The sequence below is a fragment of the Battus philenor genome, unplaced genomic scaffold (assembly GCF_028537555.1).
Source record: "Battus philenor isolate CCGP_79_NKW_IND1 unplaced genomic scaffold, ilBatPhil1.0.hap1 SCAF_22, whole genome shotgun sequence".
In the NCBI taxonomy this organism is placed as follows: Eukaryota; Metazoa; Arthropoda; class Insecta; order Lepidoptera; family Papilionidae; genus Battus; species Battus philenor.
Window position 1 is genome coordinate 83,717 of NW_027181685.1, and position 23,668 is coordinate 107,384.

The window sequence follows — 23,668 nt, forward strand, 5'->3', positions numbered from 1 at the left end:
GCAAGTTTTACACCGTTGGAATTATATCACCGTGCACCGGAACCGACACATACTGCAACCTACCGGCGCTCCCTGCTCTCGACTTGCTGCCGCCTGACCAGTCCTGGGAGATCGTGCAGCTGCCTACCACCACCATCAGGGGAGTACCGAACTGCGGTGCAAAATTAGACCAGGCCTTCTGCCCACTACCCTTAGTTAATTAAATACATACATATTTTTCTTTGTGTGCCTTTTTGTTGCCAACTACCCATTGAATTAAATACTTTTTTTTTTCACCCGGCACAACATGCGATGTATTAACGTATAATGAGTATTAGAAACAAAGATGCGCTCGTTACACCTTTCACTCGACTACATAGAATTATTGACAGTTTCGTTTGCAACCGTGTTTACATCCGTATAATGTGTATGTTGACATAAAATAAAAAAAAATTAAACAAGACGACATCCGTTCACGGTTGAAATTCCTTCCTCCCGCACTAAGCGTTTTGTTAATACTTTTATAGTGCGAACAGCCAAGAAGTGGGACAACCTGCCGGCGTCGTTGTCTTGAGACAAATACAACTTGGAAGTGTTCAAGACAAGAGCGAATGGGTTTCTTCTAAGCGAGCATAAACCATCGTAGGTCATCGCTTAACATCAGACGGGACAGAGGTCAAGATGTTTCGCTTATAAATGATGGAAAAAATAGAAAAGCTGTGTACGTTTCTTTCATAGATTTTTAAATGATGCTTAAAATTGAGAATGAACTTATATAATTAAAGAAATAAAATATTGTAAAAGTGATGACGAAACAAATCTCGACTGGGTTTGTCGCGAGCTCTTTTCAGTACGGAGCTAACTTGGAACCGTCGGAACTATAAACAGATAAAAAAATAAAATTTTATTTAACATTGGAACTTTTTGGTTTATCATATTTATGTAACGCAAGTATAAATAAAATGAAACTGACTAATAACTTGGTATGTAAGTGTATTATTATTAACATGGCGTAGTCGACTTAAAATATGTCGTGAAGGAAGAGAGACCTGCAACTCTCTTACTCCAGTGGCAATTGTATTAAAAGGGGTCTACGTTGATTTTTTGACAAATTGGGTTTGTGCCTGCTCGCCGACACCGCATAAGTATTTTTTCTGTATTTAAACGGAGCTGATGAGACTTCGGAGGTTTGAAACTATTTTGTTTAAGCGATGATTTGGCTTATCACAGCATTATGCTTACATATGCTACATATGCTACTTATAGCAGAATGCAGAAGCAGCAGCATGAAGAACTTCTTACAGAGCTCAAGGCGAGCGAAATTATAAGTATTTAGAGAAACATTTTCAGATGTTTGCAATGTGAGCTGTATTTATATTATCGTGTAGTAGGGGATCCAAATATGCGATGCATAGTATAAGTGGCTTTGAACATGCTGTATAAAATGTCAAAAGATAAAAATCTTTAAAGGCGTCGCGCGCGTAAAAACCGGCGGCTCTTTTTACAAGAAGCACGAGTGTAGAATTAACAAACTCAGGCTTGTCGCTAAAAATAGAAAGATCGACAAATCATATGGAGGTACCCTAAAAGTAACGATAACGCCTTGTAGAAAAATCAGTTTTAAAATAGGAGAAGTGACGCGAGCTGCGGGTCTGTTAGTGCCGCGCGCTGCTAAATATTTCGTGCCGTTGCAGTCGTAATGACTACTCAAACTTAAAAAAGACTCGACTGTTCAGTTTTTTGCGGCGCTTCCTCTCAGCAGGCTATTTCGCTTCGAAGCGCGGAAAGAAAGGCAAATAAAAGAATTTCTTGTGAAACAATTTTCAAGAGTAAATGCATTTTTAATGAGTTTTATGAAGGCATCAATAACAGCCTTATGGTTAGTTTTACACGTTAATACTAAAAAAATACAGAAATCCATCCGCCTGCATTCTATTTTCGTGATCGTAGACGACATTCGATACGCCGAAAAATTGACTGTCAAAATAGACGCGAAAAAATTAGGAATGCCCAGCGGCGTCAGCCGTGGGCGGAGGAGAGACGGAGGTTTTGAGTAAAGTTGAGAGCGAGCGGCCGCTGCCGACTCGATCCCATCACCAAGGGGAGCACTGAAAGGACCGACTATTTAGAATCACGCGCATTCGATGCCGCGTGCGATGCCGCTTGAGATGCAGTCTGACCGCGATCTGCGTTTGTATAGCGGTTTTAAGACGGAAAAATAATCAACAGCGGCGCAATCAATAACGACTGCGGTATTTTTGGTTTATTTCATAAAATATCTGTATGAAAGTCAAGCACGAAGAGAAAACAATATTTTATAAAATGATTGCGCGGGTGAGCGGAGCCGCACCAAGTGCGCCGTAATTATTTCGTGTCGCTCCGCTGCTTTGTTTTATTTCTGTAAAAAGTGTCTCTGAGGTGCAGACGCTCGTTTTTCTGTCCACGCGGAGGATCCCTGCGCGCCGCTCGACCTGAACAAAAGGCTACAGTTGGACTATATTCGATCGATATGAGCACTGTTCGTTCGCTTTTCTCACTTTTGCAGATTTACGGATTCGTTGCGGCGATACATGTCGTTAGTTTTGCGAGGTCGTCTTGGTTTTCGGGAAACTTTCGCGATGCGATTACTTGCATCCAGCATTTGTGTCGCCACTAAAAACGACACAGCTGGTCAGCTTCTTAAAATATACCACCGCTCGAGCATGCGACCCCGGTAGGTTCATTTTCATTGTATATTTTATAAAATGACTTCTGTTTAAACGTTTTGTTGACTTCTGTTTAAACCGGAATCACATACTAACCAAGACTTATTTCACGCGCCGCGTGCGCGTTGGACGCAAAGCCCATTTTCTGCCGGATAATGTCGATCAACAAAATGAAGAATATTTTCAAGTCCCATGCAGATTTTTACATGTGCATAATTTAAGTTCAGCACGCAGACGGCACAGATTTCCTGGACTAACAAGCAACTTCAAGGAATGACGCCGAGAGTTTAGTCCGAAGTGGTTTGTGTTAGATTCTTAATCTTCTCTGAAACTTAGTCGCGGTCGGGGCAGAGCTTCCTCGACGGTTTTTTGAGTTAACGGCGTTCTCAAAGATTTGACTCGACTTCAACTTTTTAATGTGACCGCAAGCGGCAACCTTTGGCGCGTGACCCTTGCTCGCATCCGCGGCCGCTGTGTTCTCGTGATGTCACCGCTAACGTCACAGCGGATTGTTGTCAAAATGGGAGGAGCTGGAGCAGTCATGCGCGAGCAGGCTCCGCCTCTCAGCCTGCTGCCTCGGCCGCGTATATAAAAGCCGCGGCGCGATGGGCAGCGGCAGTGGCGACTCGGCGGCAGGAGTAGGCAGTCAGCGCTCCGGACCTCAAACTTTACGAGAGCTTTCACGGTAAGTCCAATATTATTTTCGGTTGATGTATGTCTCCGGCGGCGTCAGCCTGGGTCCAATCTGCACGGGAATAATCAATACACGTGTTTCCAGTTGATGTTATTCTAAAAGATTTTACAAATTACGTAAATTAATTAAGATGTCATTATAATTGCCATTAATCCCAGTATATCTTAGAAAAGTATTCCAACTGAATTCCTCGGGTCGATCGCAGTGGCATCTGATCCGGTGAGGTGACAGCAACGAAAGTTCCTCAAGTTTTCGTAGAGCCGATAAGGACCCAATAAATTATGTGGGATTAATGAATAGCCTTTAAAATCCCAGAGGTGATCGTCCTCTGCGCGCTATATCACTGGCAACATGACGCCCGTCTGAATTATGCGTGCTTTCCATGCCGCTGTCACCTACGCGTTGTGTACAGGCAGCTCTCTACAGCGCCTCTAGGTTCACTCGGGAACAAATGTATCACACGAACTAAACCAAAGATTTGAGAAATTTAGTAGAAAAATATGCTAGGATGTTGTTCTAACACTGAAACTGAAGTTTTATCGAACGATACTCAGCTGCCCCGCGAAGCCTTCTGCTTGCGACGCTAGTAGTTATTTCGTCACACAGACATCGCCCGCCATCACTTACACAAAATGAACTGATCATAAAAGTGACATCGCTTTTCCAAGTACGTCGTAACGACTCGTCCCTGCCGGCGCGCCGCCCGCCTTGCCGATAACGCGGCGCTGCGGGGCCCGCCGGCGAGAGACATCACTTTCCAACATTATAATGAGCAGTATTGACAGAATCCTTTTTAAAATGGCTTTTCTTTCGTCCTAAAAACATGTTTTGTTCTTTTAAAACTATCACCTGCGATTTACTGTCGGAGACATTTTCTCGTCTGTCACCAAACAGGCCTCGTAGCACGTGAAAAAGCGAACGGGCTCGCTAACGATGCTGACGTTCAAAAAGCTTTAAAACCGGAGGCTTTTCGCGGGCGTGCCTGGACGCGGTACAGATCGCTGTATGGACTCAGCTAATGCAAGGACCCAATAATAATCATAACAATCAAAGTCTTATATCAATTTATTCATTCATCCAAGAGACAACAAATTCATTTAAACTAAAATGAAGTCGTGCTCCCTTATAAAGGCAACCTTTGGCATAAAGTTACGAGCGCTTGAAACGCGTCCGCGTAGTGCAAGAAGAGCTCAACGTACTTGGACTGAGGTGTTTTGAGGCAAGCAATTGAGCGTGAGACGGCCGGCTGCGGGAAGTGGTTTTGTTTGCGCGAAAGCAGTGTCACTATACTTTTAACAAAGCCTTCATCTAATATACGTGAAAGTTATCATCAACGTTTCTATTGTGGGATGTTCACTGCTGGACATAGGCCTTTCTCATAAATTTCCAGCTCGACCAGTAGGGAGCGCCCCGCACCCAGCATCTTCCGGCAGCCATAGCAAGATCATCTGTCCACCTTGCACGTCACGCTTTCCGATTCGTACTCTGCTCTGTGGTTCAATCATTGGTGCACAACTTGCATGTGTTGGCAAGTTGTGTGCCAGTGCCTAAATGTTACTTTTATCGTCTACGGATCTATTGCTGTCTGATTCGATCTCTTAGAGGAATCCCGATCATCGCCCTCTTGGCGGTTCGTTGAGCGACTCTTATCCATCAGCTTGCTAAAGAAGATCCAAACTGAGAGACTATGTTATGGATATTTCTGATTAAAATAGCACAAACTGAGTCGGGACGGTTAAGCGGCTGCTGCGGTGGTCTCTATGAAGCTCACTAAAAAGTTGAAAGTGGACAAGAACTTTACTTATGTAACGTAGCGCAGGTTGCGGCCGCTCGCGCGTTTGCCAACTGAGTGTAAAGTTATTTTTAACCATCACATTCGAAATATTTAGTATCCCCGCACACAAAGACACGCGCGGGACGCGGCGGCCACGCGCTTCATCAACGGGAGCACTTTGCTACGCAAATATTCGCCCGTGTTTGTGTTGCTCTGTGTTAACTTTCATATCATAAATGAAAAACAAACTCCGCTGTGTGCGCCGGGATGCGTAGCGAGTGCTACGATTAGCTACGGCGCTACGTATTCGTAGAACTCCCGCATCTCGGAGCCGCATGTGATTGCATGACACTTATAACGCGTAGCACGTTTCGATCTTACCTCAGAGCTTCGAATTAGAATTGGAGTTCGTTTTATAACAAACGCCTCGTTACTGGTGCTGTTTTGGGTAATTTTATTAATTTGTGTAGAATATTGTCAAATGCAGATAATTACTCAAAGCAATTGTGTGGTCACGAGTACAAATATCCTTAATATCCATTTATAGATTTTAAATGAAAAATTAAGGGTCCAATACGTTCTCTCTGAAACAACGGGGAATATTTTTATATTACAGTTATATTTACAGTTAGTCAATGTATTAGCTACACATATGGGTGAATTACACCGGAGGGCCGCACAAGAAATATCAAAAGTTTATTTTGGAAGGGAGATCGGCAGAATCGTTCTTTGCGATACTGTATGCAAGATTGAAGAGACGGATTCCTCCGTTCTTGATCTAATGAGTGTTCACTGGCGCGTGTTTTTTGTTGGTCCTCTGCGGGTGCGCGGCGGCCGGCGCCACGGGGCAGCCCTCGCTGCCGCCCTCGTCAAATATTCAAATGACCGCGAGCCCGGGCTGCGGTATTCGCGGAGCCGTCGCGGGGCCATCGCGGGGTCGAACGCAATTAACGGAGAAGAATAACGGGATTATCGTGGGCAGGTGCGCGTGCATATTCATGGCGCGACTTGTATAAAATGAGTCCCCTGCCCGAGCTTGCGCCTTTTGAACATCGTTTGTTAGAACTTTTAGCCGCCTCGGTCTGCGTTTTTTAATTTACTTTCAAGTTGAAGAGTTTTTTTCCAAACACGTGACTGATTATTTCAAGTATCGAAGACGGTCCGCGTATCGCCTCTCAAGACTGCGTAGCGTCGCGTAGCGCCGCGTAGCCGGTTACGAGTTTATTAGAGTATAAACAGCTTTTGTGAGCTCGGAGGCTAATCCGGGAATAATGGCAGATCCATTTGCAAATTCTCGAAGTGAATTAATCCGGGTGGCGCGCGTGGCCCGGACGGCTCGCGCCCATTGTGCCGCTATTAACATTATCTTCAATTAATTTGGTAAATGAAGTCGTCGGAGCGTGACGCCTCCCCCGTCGTCGAATATTTAGACGCGCGTATTGTTTTTAGTTGGGCCGCCACCCCGGCGGACCTGACTCCTCGCGTGCCGGGGTCCGGTCTATTGTGCTCGTGTCATTGTGCCGGGGATTTGACTGGAACTGTACTAGTACTAAACTTTGTCGCTTATAGCTCACCCTGCGGCGCGTACCCCGCGCTGGACATCGCGCGCACAGTTTCCATTGGACTGTCTTTAAAAGCCAACGCCCGCGACTTATCGTACGATGTCTCGTCTCCGCACAATGAGCGTTGCTTCGTACAATAACGCACGCTACCTAATCCAGAAGAAAAAATGGAATTAGTAAAATTCACGAGATATACAATATGCATCATTTTTGGATCATTTTTCTCATTCGTTTTAAATAAGCATCATTTTTTTTTTCTCTTTGACTTCGGCAAATGACGCATAGTTAGACGTGACTGTCAGCATGATGCGCGAGCTGCACGCCGGTGCTCGGTGCGGCGGGAAAGTTACACACAGAAGACGAGATCTTCTGCTCCTCAGTATTCAAATCCATTCATTTGCTGCACCTCGCATGTATCGTTAGGTGCCGTTCGCGGCGGCGCCTCGTGGCGAGACGACCCGACGGTGACACGTAACGTTACTCAACTGTCGTCAGCGGTGCCGTAATTATAAAGATATTCCGCGGGTCGAGCGGACAAGGGCCGGCGCGCGACGCTAATAAACAATTGTAAAGGCGAGTGCAGCACGCCGGCCGCGCCGCCCTTCCGCTTCACGTGTGACCGACGGAACGCGCGCCGGCTGCAGCAGCAGGCACGCACGCACCGCAACTGGTTGTAACGAGATTTGTACTTCATAAACAGCGCTTCTCGCAGGCAACAGAGAGAATATTAAAGGGATCTTATATTCAAATCCAAAATAGTACGCACTGAGGCCACCACATAAGCAGAAACTCGAAGTCCGATCAAAAGATGAATAAAAATACAAAAAGCTTGAGCGCGCGTCGCCGCACGCTCGCTTATCTGGCGACGTTCCCTTTACGACGCGCGTCGATTGCGGGCGCTTATCGTCGCGCGGGGCCGTAAAGAGCTCGTAAACGTGCGATCGGCGCACTCGACGCCCGCGGCTGTAAACTCCTCACTAAAGTGTCAGCGATAGCGGGCGGCCGCGAGTCTGCACCGCGCCGAGCGCCGCGCCGCCCGCAGGAATGTTACAATACTGAATGCGCCCGTGTTCCTGGCCATTGTGTGCCACGCCGCACTCGCAGCGCGGCGGCCACCCTGCTCGGACCACTCTAAACACGGTGAGGTTATATCGTCTTTTAAACATATTGTTTTCTTAAACCCGCACGAGCTCGGCCGCAGACTACAAAGTAGCCACTCGCGGTCTCTCTGCAAGAGCCCCGGCGGCTCGTGTCCCGCGTGCGGGCTGAAGCTTTACTTTACGCCGTTTTGAAATATTTAACCGTTATTAAATTATAACAATACATTTCGTTTAATATTCTCCGACGCAGTTGCTTAACAACCAGCCGCTTCAATCGTCGCGCCGCCAGCACCCGCCACAATAGATTCCGGTTCGTTCGCGTCTCAATATCAAAAATTTTTAATTTCACGTCGCCCTCCCGCCGCAACCCGCGCCCCGCGCCCCCCGGCCGCTTCGCCGGCGGGCTCCCCAAACAAATGTACACAATATCCCCTGTGACGTATTCGAATTACAGATTTTTCATTTTCCCGAAGTCCAATTTTTTCGTCTTTGATATTATGCACACCCGGCCGTCCCGATTGTTCGAACGATCCGTGCTCCGACTCCGGAGCTTGCCGCGACACAAGCAGGCTCTCCCCGAGCGATCAGGGTTACCGTTCTTCTTCAAATAAAGTTCGAATGAAATTCAGTCCTCAAGATTCCGACTGTTCTACCTGGCTTCGGCTACAGCTGCCTTTGCATTGAGTTTATAAGTTCATTGGACTATAGGCTGTCCATAGTTATTGAACAAGTTCTCCCACCGAATCCGCGAGTGTACGCCACGACGACGCGCTGGCGTGACGGCCGTGAGGACGTTGGAGTAAGTGCGTGACTCGACGCCAGGTGTTCCTCTTTCTTTGGGCGCGGTGTGATCGGATTTCCTTTGGAGTAGGTGTCTCACCAGCAATACACGCTGTATGCAGCACGCGGCCACTATAAATATATATTTGTGCCATATAGAAATATGTGCGCTGCGGCGCGTGCACACAGCTGCCGATACATTATATATAAAAGCTTGCACAGTGCTTAAATTGCTGGAGATTTTAAAATGAGTCGACGACACCCTCATTAGCGCGTCGTTAGAGCCGGCGCGGCGCCGCGTTATCGCTACCGGCCCTCCCCCCGCCGCATGTTTTCACCCTCGCCCCGCAGGCGACTCATTAGCCGCCAGCGCGCCGCCCACAAGAAACAGCTCTGCTCCGCGTGCCAGCCCGGCGAGCAAGCGGACGGCGACAGAGGCTTGCTGGGCCCGACACAATAGCAGTCGAACCGGAAACCCCGGCGCCCGGAGCGTTAGCCCCCGATGGGCAAATATCGCCTCGCACGACGTTCGTAAGTAATGAAAGTACGTAACGTTATTAGCTGACCCAAAAAAAAGAAATTTCAATTCGGCAACGTCGAGCGCTATTTACTTCTGCCCGAGCTGCCTCGCCCGCGTGATTGATGCGAGGGTCAGGGGGGGCGTGCTTTGGCCCCTTCTCGATTGTAATCGTTACTTTGTCAAGTTCCGATTTCGTTTCAGTTTGCACATGTTTAGCAAGGGCACGTGTCGACGCTCTCGATGCAAGGTGCCCGGCTGGGCTCGGGTGCGTCTGCCCGCGTTTCGGTCCACGTGTGTCAATCGCCGAGTGCGACGATCTCACAAAGAGGCCGCGACGCACTTTGAAGCGGTTAATTCAGGTCCGGGCCGGGCCCCGCAGCCCCGCAGCGCCGCAGCGTCGCAGAGGGCCGGCCGGCGGCGTCCCCGGGGCGCGCGGTAATCCAACCGATTTACCTCCGTCAGCGAGGATATTTGCGGAAGATCTGCGATAAATGTCCGTTTACCTTAATTTAATGTATTTTAAATCCCCTTTGCGAATTACTGCTCGGCCGGAGAAGGGATGCGGCTGAAGTCGATTTAAATAATTTGACGGACAAGGTTTGTCCGTGCTGGACGCGCCGGAGCAACGCGTGTCGTCCGACGTTACGGCGGCGTGACGTCACGCGGCGGTAATATAGCGACGTCGTCGAGCCCAGCGCCTCGACGATTGAGCTGTCAGGGCGCGGGCAGTTTTAATTACACAAGTTTGAGGCGCCGCTGACGACGGACGGCTCAGATAAGGCAGCCGTCGCCGCAACACCCGCGTTGGCGCGAATGAGCGCCGGCCGAGGAAGTTCACGCCGCGTCTGCTGGCCGCACACGATTTTTATCATTTTGATCCTCGTCGCTTTCGCGCCGCTTGTGCTCCCGATTGTTCGCATGGAATTCATAAACCTGTACGCACTGCCCGCGGGCTTGTGGACATCCCCGCCGCACACGGTCGCTGCACCACACGATATGTATTCGGAACCGGTTCGCTGGAATAGCGGTAACCAACGCTATAATTTGATATTAATTTAACATACGCCTTTAACGTTTACGTGAAATAAAAGACAGCCGCCGTACACGTATCAGTCGGTATGTGCGAAATACGCACTGCATTATATCGTTTATATATACATAAATAAAAACATACAGACAGACAAGAATTCACATTGAACAAACTGTTTTATAAAAATTATATAAACTAGATATATAAACACAGCCGCCACTCGGTGCTTAACGCTCGCAGTGCAAAGTGGACAAAGTGCGAAGTGGCGCTGTCCTTGTCTCTCTGAGTCTACCTCTTTCTGTCGGTGTGTTTACCTGCGCTAAACAGGATTAATTATAATACTAGTATGCGACGCAAAGTGACAGAGGCGGTCAACATAGGTTCGGCCGCGTCTTCGCATCTTCGCAGCTGCGATCAACGATCAACGATCTCGAGAGTGTCCGGGGCGGCCGTACGCTCGTTGCTTATTAGATTAAGTGCGTGACGAGGGCCGGGCGGACGGCTCGTCGATCAGCCGGGCGACCCTTTATATAAAAGAAATAATCTTTGAGAAAACTTTGGAATTCTTTTTGCACAAAACTACGAACAATATGAATGCGAACTGTTCTTGATCGATGTCGGAGGGAAGTTCGGTGTCGGTGCACTTTGTACAACTTTTATTATATTACTTGGGATCAACTGGATACGCGAGAGTAAAATCATGCCTCAGCACGTTGCGGCGTCCAGCGGTGCAGCGAGATATCAACAACATTAAAACCTTTAACTACTCGCACTGTGAGTACTCGCAGCGACTGCTCCGATCGAGCGCCGGCGGAGATGAACACCGGCACAAAATTGTGGCGCGGCGATGCACAACGCCACACTTGAGGATATGGCCCGCATGCACACAAATAAATCAACTGCAGAGATTTAACAGCTTACGCGCCACTGCTTGGCGATGAATGGAGACAACTTGAGATGTCTATAACCAGTGAAGCACCAACAAGCGGACGCAGGATCACACGGGTCGACGGGTCGCGCGGGCTCGCCTTAGTGTCGACGGGCCGTAAGTAAGCCCCGCGCGTAATCCTATCACAGCGAGTAAATCGATTCCGCTATTAATATTCTGAATAATCGCTCGTGTGCGGCGCTCGAGCGTCGCGCCGCGCAGCACAGTGTAGCACAGCGCAGCACAGCGCAGCACAGCGCATCACCGCACAGCACCATGGATAGCAGCGCGTATCGTGCGACCCGGGACGATGGCTGGCCGACGGACGGCGGCAGAGAATGGTTCCCAACTTCTCAAATACCCCGGGAGACTGTCCGGAGGTTTGCGAGACGAATACTGAACACGACCAAGGGCAACTAACGCAAGCGACGTCTCGCCGGAAAATCGTCTTAATATCTCAGCAAAAGGTCGCTCTGAATTTTGTGCGAAGGTGAAACGTGTTGCTGTTTGTCAATATTATGACAAAAAACTGAAGTAAAGGCGATTGTAGCTTTTTGGCCCGACTCAAAACACCTTAGAAGCCGGCGCCTCACGGACTGCATTGTTTTGGTGACAGGAAAGTATTAAGGCACGGTAGAACAATAATGTTTTTGAGGTCGGTGTTATCATATTTCCTGGCCCATGCAGTTGATCAGAGAAAAGCGTCTGTTTCAAAAAAGTCAGATTATCAAATTTCAATGGCAGGGAAGCAACAAACTGGATCACGCGCTTGACTCGACCGCGAAGAGCGTGAGTGCCAACTCCGAACCAGATAGCGCTCCGACGACTCAAGAAGGGCATCAAGAGAAATTGAACGTGGGCTAGCGGCCGTAGCTCGCGTCCAGCGTCCTCTCATCACCCCAACGTGATCGTCTGTGCGTCTTGCGGGCAGAGGTTCTACGTTGCGCTTGCTGATATCAAAGTTAGTGACTTTCATTAAGGCGACGTCAGAAAGTCCAATCCCACATCGCGAGCACGCGGGTCGGCGCTGCTCGCGGGAGGCATGTTTTAGTTCACGTAGTCAACAAATCCTTTTCACGAGCCAATTTATTCAATTTCCAAGCAGACCTTATTAAGTCGTCAAATCTAAAATTACTTAAATGAGCGCGGGCCCGCGACGCGCCAGCTGTTCGCGCCGAGAGGTTTGGAAGGCTTTAATTAATTCCGTTTGTTGTCTCGTTCGCCGATCGATCGCTAATCGCTTCGCGCCGGCGATAATCGAGTATTTATTTGATCATTTCCATTAACATGCCATCGACCTCCACGCCGACCTCTGAGTCCTCTGAGTACTTCGCCCGGGGGACAAAGCCGCAGGTACTCGGGGCGGGGAGAGGCGGCTGTTGCGGAGGATGCTCTGTGCGCTTCGCTCGGCAAAAGAAAAGAACGCGCAGGCAGCGAACAGGACACTCGCCAAGCCGTCGCTGGAAATCGTGGCGGTCACTGCAATTATTCGTTGCGAGTAGTTGCTCGTGTGGGCAGAGCAGGAGCAGGAGAGAGAACCGGTAGCCGCCGCGCGCAGTGGCTGCTCCGCACGGTGAGCGCGCATAAAAGTGAACCAGGTAGTGCTCTGTACTTATAGTAATTGGCGCCACGCTGTGCGGGAACAAAGGAAATAAGTAAAAATTCTCTACGGTAATTAAAGAAAAGTACAAATATACATATATTTTGACGACAACTCGACAACGAGTGAGCGCTTATTGCTCCAAGTGGCGTTGCTGTTTTATCTTGAGCCTTAGCTGAATCCTCCGCGCATTCAATAACCAACTGCCGCGGCTAAACTAGTTTGTCATATAGTTATTGTTCGAAATCATAATTTTTCCTATAAAGTCAACAACGTGACAATAATATAAATTTTCGAATCTCTCACCGTGCCGGATTTTACGGCGTCACTGTAGCAGCCGTGCATAGCGGGGCGGCACTGACTGCCGCTACTACATCGGCACGAGCGGCGCGGGCTATGGTTTTATAACTCTTAACCTCCACGTGCTCGCGTCTGAGATCAACTCTTTATACGCAAATACCAAAACGTCACCTGGCATTCGTGACCAAGTTCTGTATATACTCGATGTTTGTAACGGTGTCCTAAAGCCGGGGAGAGCGCGCGGGCGCTAGCGCTGTGCCATGCACCTCGATTGAGGGTGGAGGGCGGGCGGTGGAGGGATATCGCTCGAATGCCACGTCGGCACAAAAATAGCGGAACATTATTAGAAGGTGTCGGGCCGGCGTACGTCATAAGCGACGGCGTGACGCGGGCCGCATAATCCGCCGGTAATCCCGCACCAGCCCGCGCTGAACCCCGCCGGCTCAATGGCCCGCACCGGCGCGCGCCTCTGCTCACGGGCAGCGGGAGCTCCTCATAAAATAGTCTGAACTGTTGCAGGTGGTCGCCTCGTGTGCTATTTTTGCTGCGTTATCGACCCATCGTAACTTCCATGTCACAGTTTAGTGCACACGCCGTCGCAGCCGTAGGGCGGACGACGGGGCGGCGGGGCGGCTGGGTGGCGGGGCGGCAGGGGACAGGCTCTATAATTGTCCGCTCGTCATATTTTTATTTATTCAGGGCGGATCGAAAACGGGTTCAGTGAATGTCGAACTCTATTGTTGAATGAGAGCAGCCTCCCCAGAGCTCGTCTTACACCCACACACGCGCACTCACGACACACACGCAACAGAGACTTTAGCCAATATTAATATTTTTCAAAGTACTAGGGACACAGCGGCCACTACCGCCGAACTCGTGCTGCGAACTTTGTATTCTGACGTCACAGTGACGGCGGCGTGCAGGGCGACGGTGCGAGCGAGTTATGCGCGTACGAAAATAAAATACGTTAGTGAAGCTGAAACTTTTTAAAAACGTCAGTATAGAAATAATATTGGAAAAAATAATTAAAATTCTAAAATACAACTCTTTACTAATTTTTATTACAGCATTCTTTCGTTTTTACTGACTGCGGCAACTGCAGCAGTACGGTTCAACATCATTATGAACTTAAAATGTGAAAAATTTCACCCGGTGATCTTTCAATATTCGTTGCGGTCTAAGTAAGCTTTTGGTGATAAACATATGTCTCGTGGTATTTACAATGTTTGAGCATAGACGTGGCCCACGCTCTCGAAACTTAAAAGCGCCCTCGCAATGCTCAGCGCGATATGATTCAATAAATCCTGAACTTCGTCATACTTGACCAAATTCATATCTATTTTTAGGATTTGGTAATCATATGGCAATCTTCTTAGTGTATGTAAGGAAAATCCTTTGAAGAATTATCCACAAAATTTAAGACGTGAAAAAGTTGATCTTGTTCTTTGGCCAGGCGAGTAGCAACTGTTCCTAAAAACAGTAACAGCGGAGTGGTGCGCCAGCGTTGGTTCTTTAATTTAGCTGAATGCTCATTCATCACGGCGAAGCATCGCGGTGACCACGTATTTGACTACGGCTGATGAGGACTCAACAGACCACTTTCATTTACGCCAAAAAAATTAAAGAAACACTTCGTGGGATACGGGTCGGAAATACTGATGACGCGATGCCCGCGAATGAAAGACGAGTGAGCTTCAGACTTTTCCCGACGGTTTTACCTGATGACAACTATTTTGAAAAACAATATCATTAGTAAGATGATAATTTAACTTTTCTATTGCGTGTCTATCGCGTGAATAACAGCAACCAAGTGGAGCTGCAGCGGACGCGAGCAGCACGCCGCTCCTCCGTAGCGCCCGCGAGCTACGGTGCGAGCGTGCTACGCCGTAGCAGTGTCCAGCATGGCATGCGCTACCAACTGGACCTAGCCAGTCAAAGTGCATAAATCCATGCGATGTTCTAGTTTGTTTCTTTAAGGTTTTGATTAATGAAATGCGTGTTTAGAAAAGTTATGCTTGATAAAAAACAAATCCGAATTAGTAGAGTTGTTACCAAGCTCTGCGCCAGTTACCGCGATTCAATTTTATCTATGCAGACATATTAATACCCGAGGTAGCTGCGACGCTGTTATCATACAAAGCAACATTTAGATCGACAAACGCATCGAGTGGCACTCGGCGCGCGAGTGGGCGCGGGGCCGCAACCCGGAGCCTAACTAAATAATCACGCAGCGCAAACACTTTGCAATGGTAAATTGTAAACTCGTGTTTACACAGATTTAAAGCGAGCGATATTTATTCAGCGCACACGCTCCAGTGGAGCGCGCGCGGGGCGGGCGGCGGCACGGGCCGTGCTCGGCCGGCAGTGTACAACGCGCGCCGCGATGTTTGCGCCGGGCGGCTCTGTTGGCCGGCACGCGGCGGGCGCTGACACGGACACGAGTCTGTTTGCGGAGAGGCGTGCGTGCCGCGAGGAGGCCGCGAGAAGGGCGCCCGCGCCCGCTGCCGCCGGCTCGCACTCACGCGCCGCGCTTGTTTCAGATGCGTTCCTGCGTAGCCGCTGTGTGGCTGTCGGCGCTGATGGGCGCCGCGACGCTAGCTCTCGTGTCGGCCGACGACGCCGACGCGCCTCCCGCGCAGGTGAGTGCATCCCGCACACACAAGCACGTTTTAACATCCTTACACACAAACGTTTATTGTCGTGGTATACAAAAATAAATATACATGTAAACTCAGACGAATTGAAAACATTTACATACCAACACTCATTAGCGCTCATCGGATCTGCAGAGTATCGTAGTTAGTAATATAGTAGACAATAGAAAACTACGCCGCAAGCCGCACCGAGATGCAGTTAAAGTACTCGCTAACAGCGTGGTCATTGTAGTCGTGAAAAGAACACTGCGGCGAGCGGTAGCGGCAGCGGCAGCGGCAGTTCGATACATTAACATCGATTCTTCGTCTACAATAAAGTTAGAGTTACGTTTAAGAATTTCTAGAAATAATCAGGAAAAGTTGTCGGGCGCAGTGATTTCGACGCCGAGAGCAGCTGCGAGGGGCCGGCGACGCGTTACAATTTAGCGAACCTAAATGTTAATTGCTCATTGAGCCGGCGGGCCGCGAGGGTCCGCCGCTAATCTGCTGGCGGCGCCGCGGGGCCCGGAGTGGGGAAGCGGGGCAGCGGGAATGAGCGGCGGGGGCGGGGGGGAGCGGGGCGGGCAGGGAGATAATCTTGCAGATTATAGAGTTAAGTGACGCTCCGGCTGTAGATTAGAACGCGAGCTGAACCGCGCGCGCCCTCTTCGTTTTTACGACGAATAACATGCGGACCATTACTTCTGGAAACGTCCGCCCATAAATCCCGATACAAATTAAACTTTATTCAATAAAAGACGTATCCGGTTCCTGTGGTCAATTTCAGTAACTGTTCAAGCTTGCATCGGACAAGGTGCAGCACCAGAGGCACGAGAGCACCGCGCCTCCGAGCGTCGACATCGTCATAAGTGCTAAACGTACACCTGACGCCGTGTCATTTACCATCATATCGTACGACAGTCAACAACAGCATTCGCGGCGCGGAGAGCGAACAAAGCTTTTATTTCAGAAATGGGTCACGAGGAAGTCCGTTGCTTAGAGCGCTCCAGTTGGCGGTGGGAGCGCATTGTTCGCGGCGCCAACAAAAAGTCGATCGCTCGCAACTCCGCTGGAGTGCGCGCCCGAGAACTGGCAAACTGCTAAGCGCCCGGAACTCGCGGCGCGGCGCGTGTGCGAGCGGGCAGCAGACAATCTCTTTATTTTATATTTAACATAACAACCAATGAACATACATTACATATCGCATAATGTCTTGCGGTAAAATTATATAAATCGTTATTTTTGTCTTTACAAAATTGGTGACGCGCTCTTGCCTAAACTAGTGTATATAGTTATCCAAACCATAACAGAAGCCAAAACGATCTGTACAATGCATGGACCTCTTCCAAATGTCGCCTCAATAAATCAGTCTTGTGCTGTCTGTATCCAGCGACTTCGCGTAGCCTAGTCGTTCACCTATTGGTGGGACTATCTACACCGTGTCCACCGGCTTCTGACCAAGTAGTAGAGTTTAGTCGAAGTAGAATTTGTTCGCACTGTCACACATACCTCTTATAGTAAAGAGCTGGTGTCTGTACATTGAAATCGCTAGTGTGTACGACTCTGCAGCGCGAAAACCCTTCTAAATAACGGAGGCGTCATGTTACTCGCTTGTCGCTTTAAACAAAACGCTCATTCTAACGACCATGAAGCTGAAACTTCTCTTAGTCATTTTTTGCAACAAACGGCTCGTGTGGCTTGCACATAGCTGCCGTCGTAAAGTCAAATTAGTAACGTAAATATTTTTTTATTTTCCGGCCACACACGCGCCACACCTTTCTCATCGAGTGCAACCAAAACACAATTAACATTCTGTATCCGATAGCTTCCATTAAACAAAACAGCCGGCGCGGATTGCACCCTGTCCTTCCCCTTCGGCCCCTTCTCCGAGCAGCTGTTCTTTTTCTTAGCCCCGGCACAAAGAATCGCGAAGCCAAGCGGCCGTACACAAATAAAAACTACAAAGTATCGTGGCCGAATGAGTAGTCGCTGAATGCAATTGAATCCAAAGTAATGGCCCCGCCGCCCCCACGCCTGCCCTCCCGTACCGGGGGCGAGCGGTTCAGGTCGAGGGAATTCCACATCTCATCTGTGTCGCTTTCGTCGGCGTTTTCTCGCCTACGGACTTCTAAATAGCTGAGCAATTTTATTTTAATTTACGAGCGCAACAAAATGTAAACTATTTTGGATATTTTTTTCAATTAACTGAGTAGTTGGATGAATTTAAATTCAGACTAGGAAATCAAAGTATTTTATAAAGCATAATTGAACTACTGTACACTAAACAATATATGTTAAGTCGTTTCGAGCCACCAGCGAGCGCAGGTTCATCCCAACGGCGTGTGCACGCGTCAACTGCACACTACAACTACATACAGAACGCTTAAGCAAATTGTTGGCGGCAGGTGGATCCCGACTTAGAGCTGACGGACGAAGACAAGCGCGCGTGGTCCAGCTTGCACGGCGGCGGCGGATGGGGCAAACGCGGCTGGCAGGACATGAGCTCGGCGTGGGGTAAACGGGCGTGGCAGGACCTCAACCCGGTCTGGGGCAAGCGCGGTTGGCAAGACCTTAACTCGGCATGGGGCAAACGAGGATGGCAAGATCTAAATTCTGCCTGGGGCAAACGTGCATGGCGCGATATGTACCAGGCCCCTTGGGGCAAGAGAGGTTGGCAAGACATGAGCTCGGCGTGGGGCAAGCGAGGCTGGCAGGACATGAGCTCGGCGTGGGGCAAGCGTGCCTGGCAGGACATGAGTTCGGCTTGGGGCAAGCGAGCCTGGCAGGACATGAGCTCGGCTTGGGGCAAGCGGGGATCAGCTGTAAGTAACCTTTTTACGTCATCCTGAGCGGTAAATGTATTTTGATGGCGGCGTTAGTTGATTATTTATTATGTATTTATTACTGATTTCAAGCAAAGACACAGCCGACTAAGGTCCGCCTTTGGCCAATACACCATTTGTTCACCTGTGCACCATCGTCCGTGTGTACCCATTTCATTCCTGAACGGAAAAACAATATTTGACTTTTTGCTGCAAACAATATATACATAATCGTCAACGTGTTTATGCACAAAATAATGTGTCTCAAAGTCCGTGACGGCGTGGTGTGATCACAAAAAGCAATCGAGAGTTATTTCGCTAATTCTCCCGCGTGCTGTGAAAGGTTTGTTGTTGTGACCAACCTAAGGTTTTAGTTCATGTAGTTGTGTTCAGGTAATTTTCGGTTTATAGTATGATTACTGTAACCCAGTGTGGGGCATCTTCTCCGAGTTCAGCCAGCTAGCAAATGGTGATGTAAATACAGCGGCTAATGAAACTAATTATTTCATCATCCCTGATGGTGCCCCGTGTGGCCAGAAGGTTGCAGTACCAAACTGCGCACGGGCTCTACGGGTACTTGTCAATGAGTGAGCTGGTCACGTCGTCATGTCGCATGCCATTGGAGTATTTGTGGTGCGCTGTCGCCGGTGCCAAGTGGGGACGAGAGTCGCACGTTCATAGCTATGGAATAAATAAATCACTCTTTTTGGTTTGTTTACACACTCATGCAGCAACCGCGGCACGTTGTCCCCATCGACGTGGTGGAGTCTCAGCGCGAGGGCATGCATTTTGTTTTTGTGTGAAATTTCCCCATCAATATGCTTTTACTACCCTACAAAGTAGCAAAATAAACTTACGGGACATTCATACCTACAGGCAAAATGGGCAAATTTCCACGGCTCTTGGGGCAAGAGGACGATGCCGGAACCGGAAACTGAGGATTACGAGATGGTTGTCGAATCGATGGTGCCAATCCAGCAAGTGAGTATCAATGTTTTTTATTCTATACACTTGTTACATAATTGTTTTGGGATGGTCCAGAGACCGCTTCTTTTGATGGAGTGAATTTTTCTTAAATTCAATTGACTAGCGGTATGTTTTAAATTTACGCGCCTGCAGGTGGAAGCAGAGGCGGACAAGGCGGCGGTGGAGCGCCCCGAGAAGAAGGCGTGGTCGTCATTGCACGGCACATGGGGCAAGCGCCCCGCCAAGCAGGCGGCGCCCTACAACTCTGGTACGCACTCAGTACAGTCTTTGTCCCCGTAAAGTGCATAGGTTGCTCCGCGCCACATTGTAATCCTCTAGTGGCTCGACAAACGCTCTGCAGTTTCGTTCCGAAACCGGGAATTAGTATTCCCAAAAGCAAACAGAGTATTAAAAAGAAGGCACAGACGTAAAATTGATGGCTCGTTCGTAAAAGATTCATAACGAATTGGCTTTTTAAATTGAATCGTCTGGGCCGGGACGGCGGGGCAGCGGAGCGACGAGGCAGTGGGGCGGGCGCCGTCAAGCGATTTATTGCTGTCAATTAAACGTGGTCGCGGGCGCGCGCGCACTCCGCTAATTGCATTGGCGTTAAGACCGGCTACTCAAATGTTATGGGTACGCGCATTTATGATTTGAAGAATTTAAGTTTTTCTCGATAAGCCCACGGTCGCGAACCGCTCACGTGCTGCCCGCCCCCGTGCCCGCCGACGCGCAGCTACGAAGATCTCGACACATTCTAATGTTAGGAGTAAAATTCAATAAAACCAAACCACAAAACTCGTGGGAATATAACCACCATTTCTTTTCGCAATTCATGAGTTGAATTATAAATATTAACGTTACAACAAGGCGTGCCATCGTCCGGCGCGCGCCGTCACGTAGCGACTCCAATTGCAGGTAATTCCGGACGGCTGCCTCTCAAGTCGGAGGCCCGCGGCGCTCCCGGCGGACGGCCCCGCGGATACAGACGGAAATACAAACTTGGATTACAAAATAATTTGCACTAAAACCCGGGCAGCTAATAAAGAGGCGTGTGCATCCGACAGGGTCGTACTACTGGAAGCGCGAGCCGGGCTGGACCAACCTGCGCGGCATGTGGGGCAAGCGCAACGCCCGCCCGCGCCTCGCCGACTTGCCTCCCGATGAGCGCGGTAACCTCCATGCACGCTCACCTCACGCGCACCGCTCATGTCTGCGTCTTTCAGGCACATCTGTCGTGCACCTTTCACTCGCTCCTTCCTCCTCTTCTTCTCTTTCTGTCTGTTTCTGTTTGCGGTAGAGTGCACCGTGGTGCGCGCCAGCACACTTCCTTTGCTCTCGCACTTGTAGCTCGTAGACTTTCCTCGTAGCAGCTGTGTAGACATTGTTTGGTGTCAGAATGTAGTTGATGTACATATGTCATCACCGGTAGCCTCGCATCACTTCTAACTAAACGTGTCAGAAGACTTCTTAGATCGCAGTAACAAAATGCCGTTCAACTCCTGCCCTACCTAATACTATTACAAAATACATCGGAACATCGACCCACATTGCAACGGAAAACGTTACGAGCACACGCTTTGGGAACACAAGGTTCTTTGGAATTTCTAGCCAGTAAAAACCCTTTGGTGAAACGTGCAAGAGTCGTTCAATTCTGCCACAAGGTATATACATTTCTGGAGGAAGTTAGACCTCCTCCGGCACCCTCGCCGCGTTTTAGCAACATGAGACCACTTCGTGTTGCTGCCCTACTCTGGTCCGTTTTAAGTGCTCGATGAAGGTGTCGTTTGTTTCCGTGCGGCAACATCTTTGCGGCGACCAATAAAAGCCTCGAAGTTAATTGTCGGCTGTGTGCTGCTGCGGGCGGGGTGGGGGGCGCATGCCCTCCGCCGCCTCCCCTCCGCAAACCCCCGCCGAATTATTAATATCGCACGTGATGTTCGCAAACAAGCGATAAAATGTGTCAATTCGTTCGGAGATGCCGGAGATTGGGCGCGTGACGTGTCTTCTTTGTCGCGTCAGAAAAGACGACAGGATGCGGGGAGGGGTGGTGGTGGTGGTGGGGGGGGATGGAGGCGACGTAATAACGCGCAGTGAGAGTTGGCAAACAAACGGCTTAGTGTTCTGTGATGTGTTCATCTCGCGGCGCTCGCGCGGGGAGGGCGCTCACGCACGTAGCTGTAGTGCAGATCACGTAGCTAGTCCGTCACTTGTGTGTCATCGGTATCAGTCAGTCTGCAGCAGGTCACTAATGCAACACTGTTCCCCGCAGAGAGCAACACGACGGGAGACGAGGCCTAGACCCGCGACCCCGCGACCCGCGACCCCGGCGCCACCGACCGCTAGACCCCGACGCCCGCCGCCCGCCCCGGCCGCGGGACGGTACGAGTTCCTACTTCCGTTTCCGGCGGGCCGCGCTCGGCTCGGACCCTGTACTGTAATGAACTATAGCTCTAATCTGTGTCACCTTCTAGAGTTAATTATAATATATTAAAAGTTAAGATGTTTATTTTTATTGTAATTAGTGTTCTCTCGTGTCGACGGCCGTACGAAACCGTATCGACACCGCATCGACGCCGTGTCGGCACCGTCTCGTTCCGTTCGCACGCGACGTAACGCTAGTTAATGGAACTAATTGTTAGTGATATGAAGTTATTACATTTGATTAGTCTGTTGGTGTACATTGAATGGCTTCCTATGAGGCTTGCGTTTGTCCAATAAATGATCATTCGAAGCCGAAATTTGTTTCATTATTTTCATCATTCTTATAATCCCATTCACCGCACAGCGTGCAATCGCAACGGAATTTGAACAAAAAATTCAATTGATTATCAAAAATGTTTTGTTGAATTCGAGGGAACCTCTCAACAACTAATCCGGGGACTTGGCTGACACAATATGTATGGGCGAGGAGGACACGACATTATTTTAAGATTGAGAGATGTCACGCGACGATGTCGGTGGCTTCTTTTGTGATTCGGTCGCGGCATGTGGGTGTGCACGGCACGAGACCACGGCCGGGCAGCTGTAGCGCTGCGGTATAAGTCACAAGGCTTGAGATTTATTAAGTCTTTGCTAAGCGGCAGCTGTGAACGGAAAACGTTGTCTGAGATCATCAGTCCTAAAAGGTCCAATATTGAATGTTAAACACGCCCAGTGTTTAATTCAATATTGGACCTTTTACAATATGTTGACGATTGGTTGGATTACTATTTTGGTGCATTTTTGTTGCTACCTATGCAATTTTTATATTTCAGAAGAGAACTTGTTCGTGCAAACTGTAATGTGATAGCTAAAGACTCTCTAGATCAAAAATTTTTGGTGCTGTAAACATTATTAAAAAATATTAGATGACCTCGTCAGTGAATAACGATGGCACAAAATATAACAAAATAAGCGACGGAAGCAAGGACTGTAAATAAACACTAGTTTTTATACCTTGCTGTGTGCTCATTAACATCAGAAACTCTTTTATACGTACACGCGTGTGTTATGCGGTGAGCTGTAATGCCGCCGAAGTAACTTGCAGTGAATAAAAAGTTCATCGAACAAACACAATAAAAATACTGTTATAATGCAATGGACTAAACTGTTTTACTTGCATCACTTGTATAAGTCATGAAAGAGCAGTTTCATACAAATTTGCATCTTTTCATCAGACCTCACAAAAAATCGGACGCATGGTTTTATCATTTTTCTTTTAAATATTCTGTATCTTTATGTATTCTGTAAATTTAGTAACGAATTTGTGTGCTCGAACTTTCTCACGATTTTTTTTTCTGTGTATATTTAAACATATACACTCACGTAAAATGTAATACATGTGTCCACAACTAATACGTTTAAAAATATTATTAGATAAAAAGTTGTAAAAAATTACTAAAATGTAAAAGACTGATTAAATGATAGTAAAGGTTGGGACGTTGAAGTCGGAAGGTCCTCTCGTGGCCACCACTGCCCACTGCCCACTGCCCACTACAAACTACCCACTTCTAGGTGGACGACATAGTTAAGTTCCCGGGAAGTGCAGCGCGGCGGTCTTTGGGAGAGGTCTATGGTTCGCAGCGGGCGTCCATCGGTTGTGATGTGAATTGCACTAATTGCTGATAATAAATAAAGGATATTTGAATGACCCCACTGAGTTCGTTGCGGGCGTTTCTTAGATCACGGCGCGTTTGGAATCCTCATAGCTTTTAGCTGAATGTAGCCATTAAACATTAAACATTAAACAGCCCTTTATGTACTGTAATTTCCGAATGATTGTTTTTTGTCATA

At 48.7% G+C, this 23,668-nt stretch overlaps 1 protein-coding gene across 2 annotated transcripts; it reads left to right on the forward strand.

Moving 5' to 3' along the window:
- Positions 1 to 3,315: 3,315 nt before the first annotated feature.
- On the forward strand, positions 3,316 to 22,051 carry Mip (Myoinhibiting peptide precursor). Of its 2 annotated transcripts, XM_068767001.1 has the most exons (7): positions 3,316 to 3,369; positions 15,513 to 15,611; positions 18,011 to 18,427; positions 19,304 to 19,408; positions 19,547 to 19,661; positions 20,461 to 20,565; positions 21,666 to 22,051. In XM_068767001.1, the coding sequence occupies exons 2-7, from the start codon at positions 15,513 to 15,515 to the stop codon at positions 21,692 to 21,694; spliced, it is 870 nt and encodes a 289-aa protein (XP_068623102.1). In that variant the 5' UTR covers positions 3,316 to 3,369; the 3' UTR covers positions 21,695 to 22,051. The 2 variants fall into 2 exon arrangements, with proteins under 2 accessions (XP_068623102.1, XP_068623103.1); XM_068767002.1 differs by lacking the exon at positions 20,461 to 20,565.
- The last annotated feature ends 1,617 nt before the right edge of the window (positions 22,052 to 23,668 follow it).

Excerpts from the sequence above, each read along its gene's own strand:
- Mip (XM_068767001.1), top strand. The coding sequence starts at position 15,513 with ATGCGTTCCTGCGTAGCCGCTGTGTGGCTGTCGGCGCTGATGGGCGCC. Across the intron at positions 15,612-18,010 it reads CCGACGCGCCTCCCGCGCAG|GTGGATCCCGACTTAGAGCT; the intron begins GTGAGTGCATCC and ends TGTTGGCGGCAG. Across the intron at positions 20,566-21,665 it reads CTTGCCTCCCGATGAGCGCG|AGAGCAACACGACGGGAGAC; the intron begins GTAACCTCCATG and ends TGTTCCCCGCAG.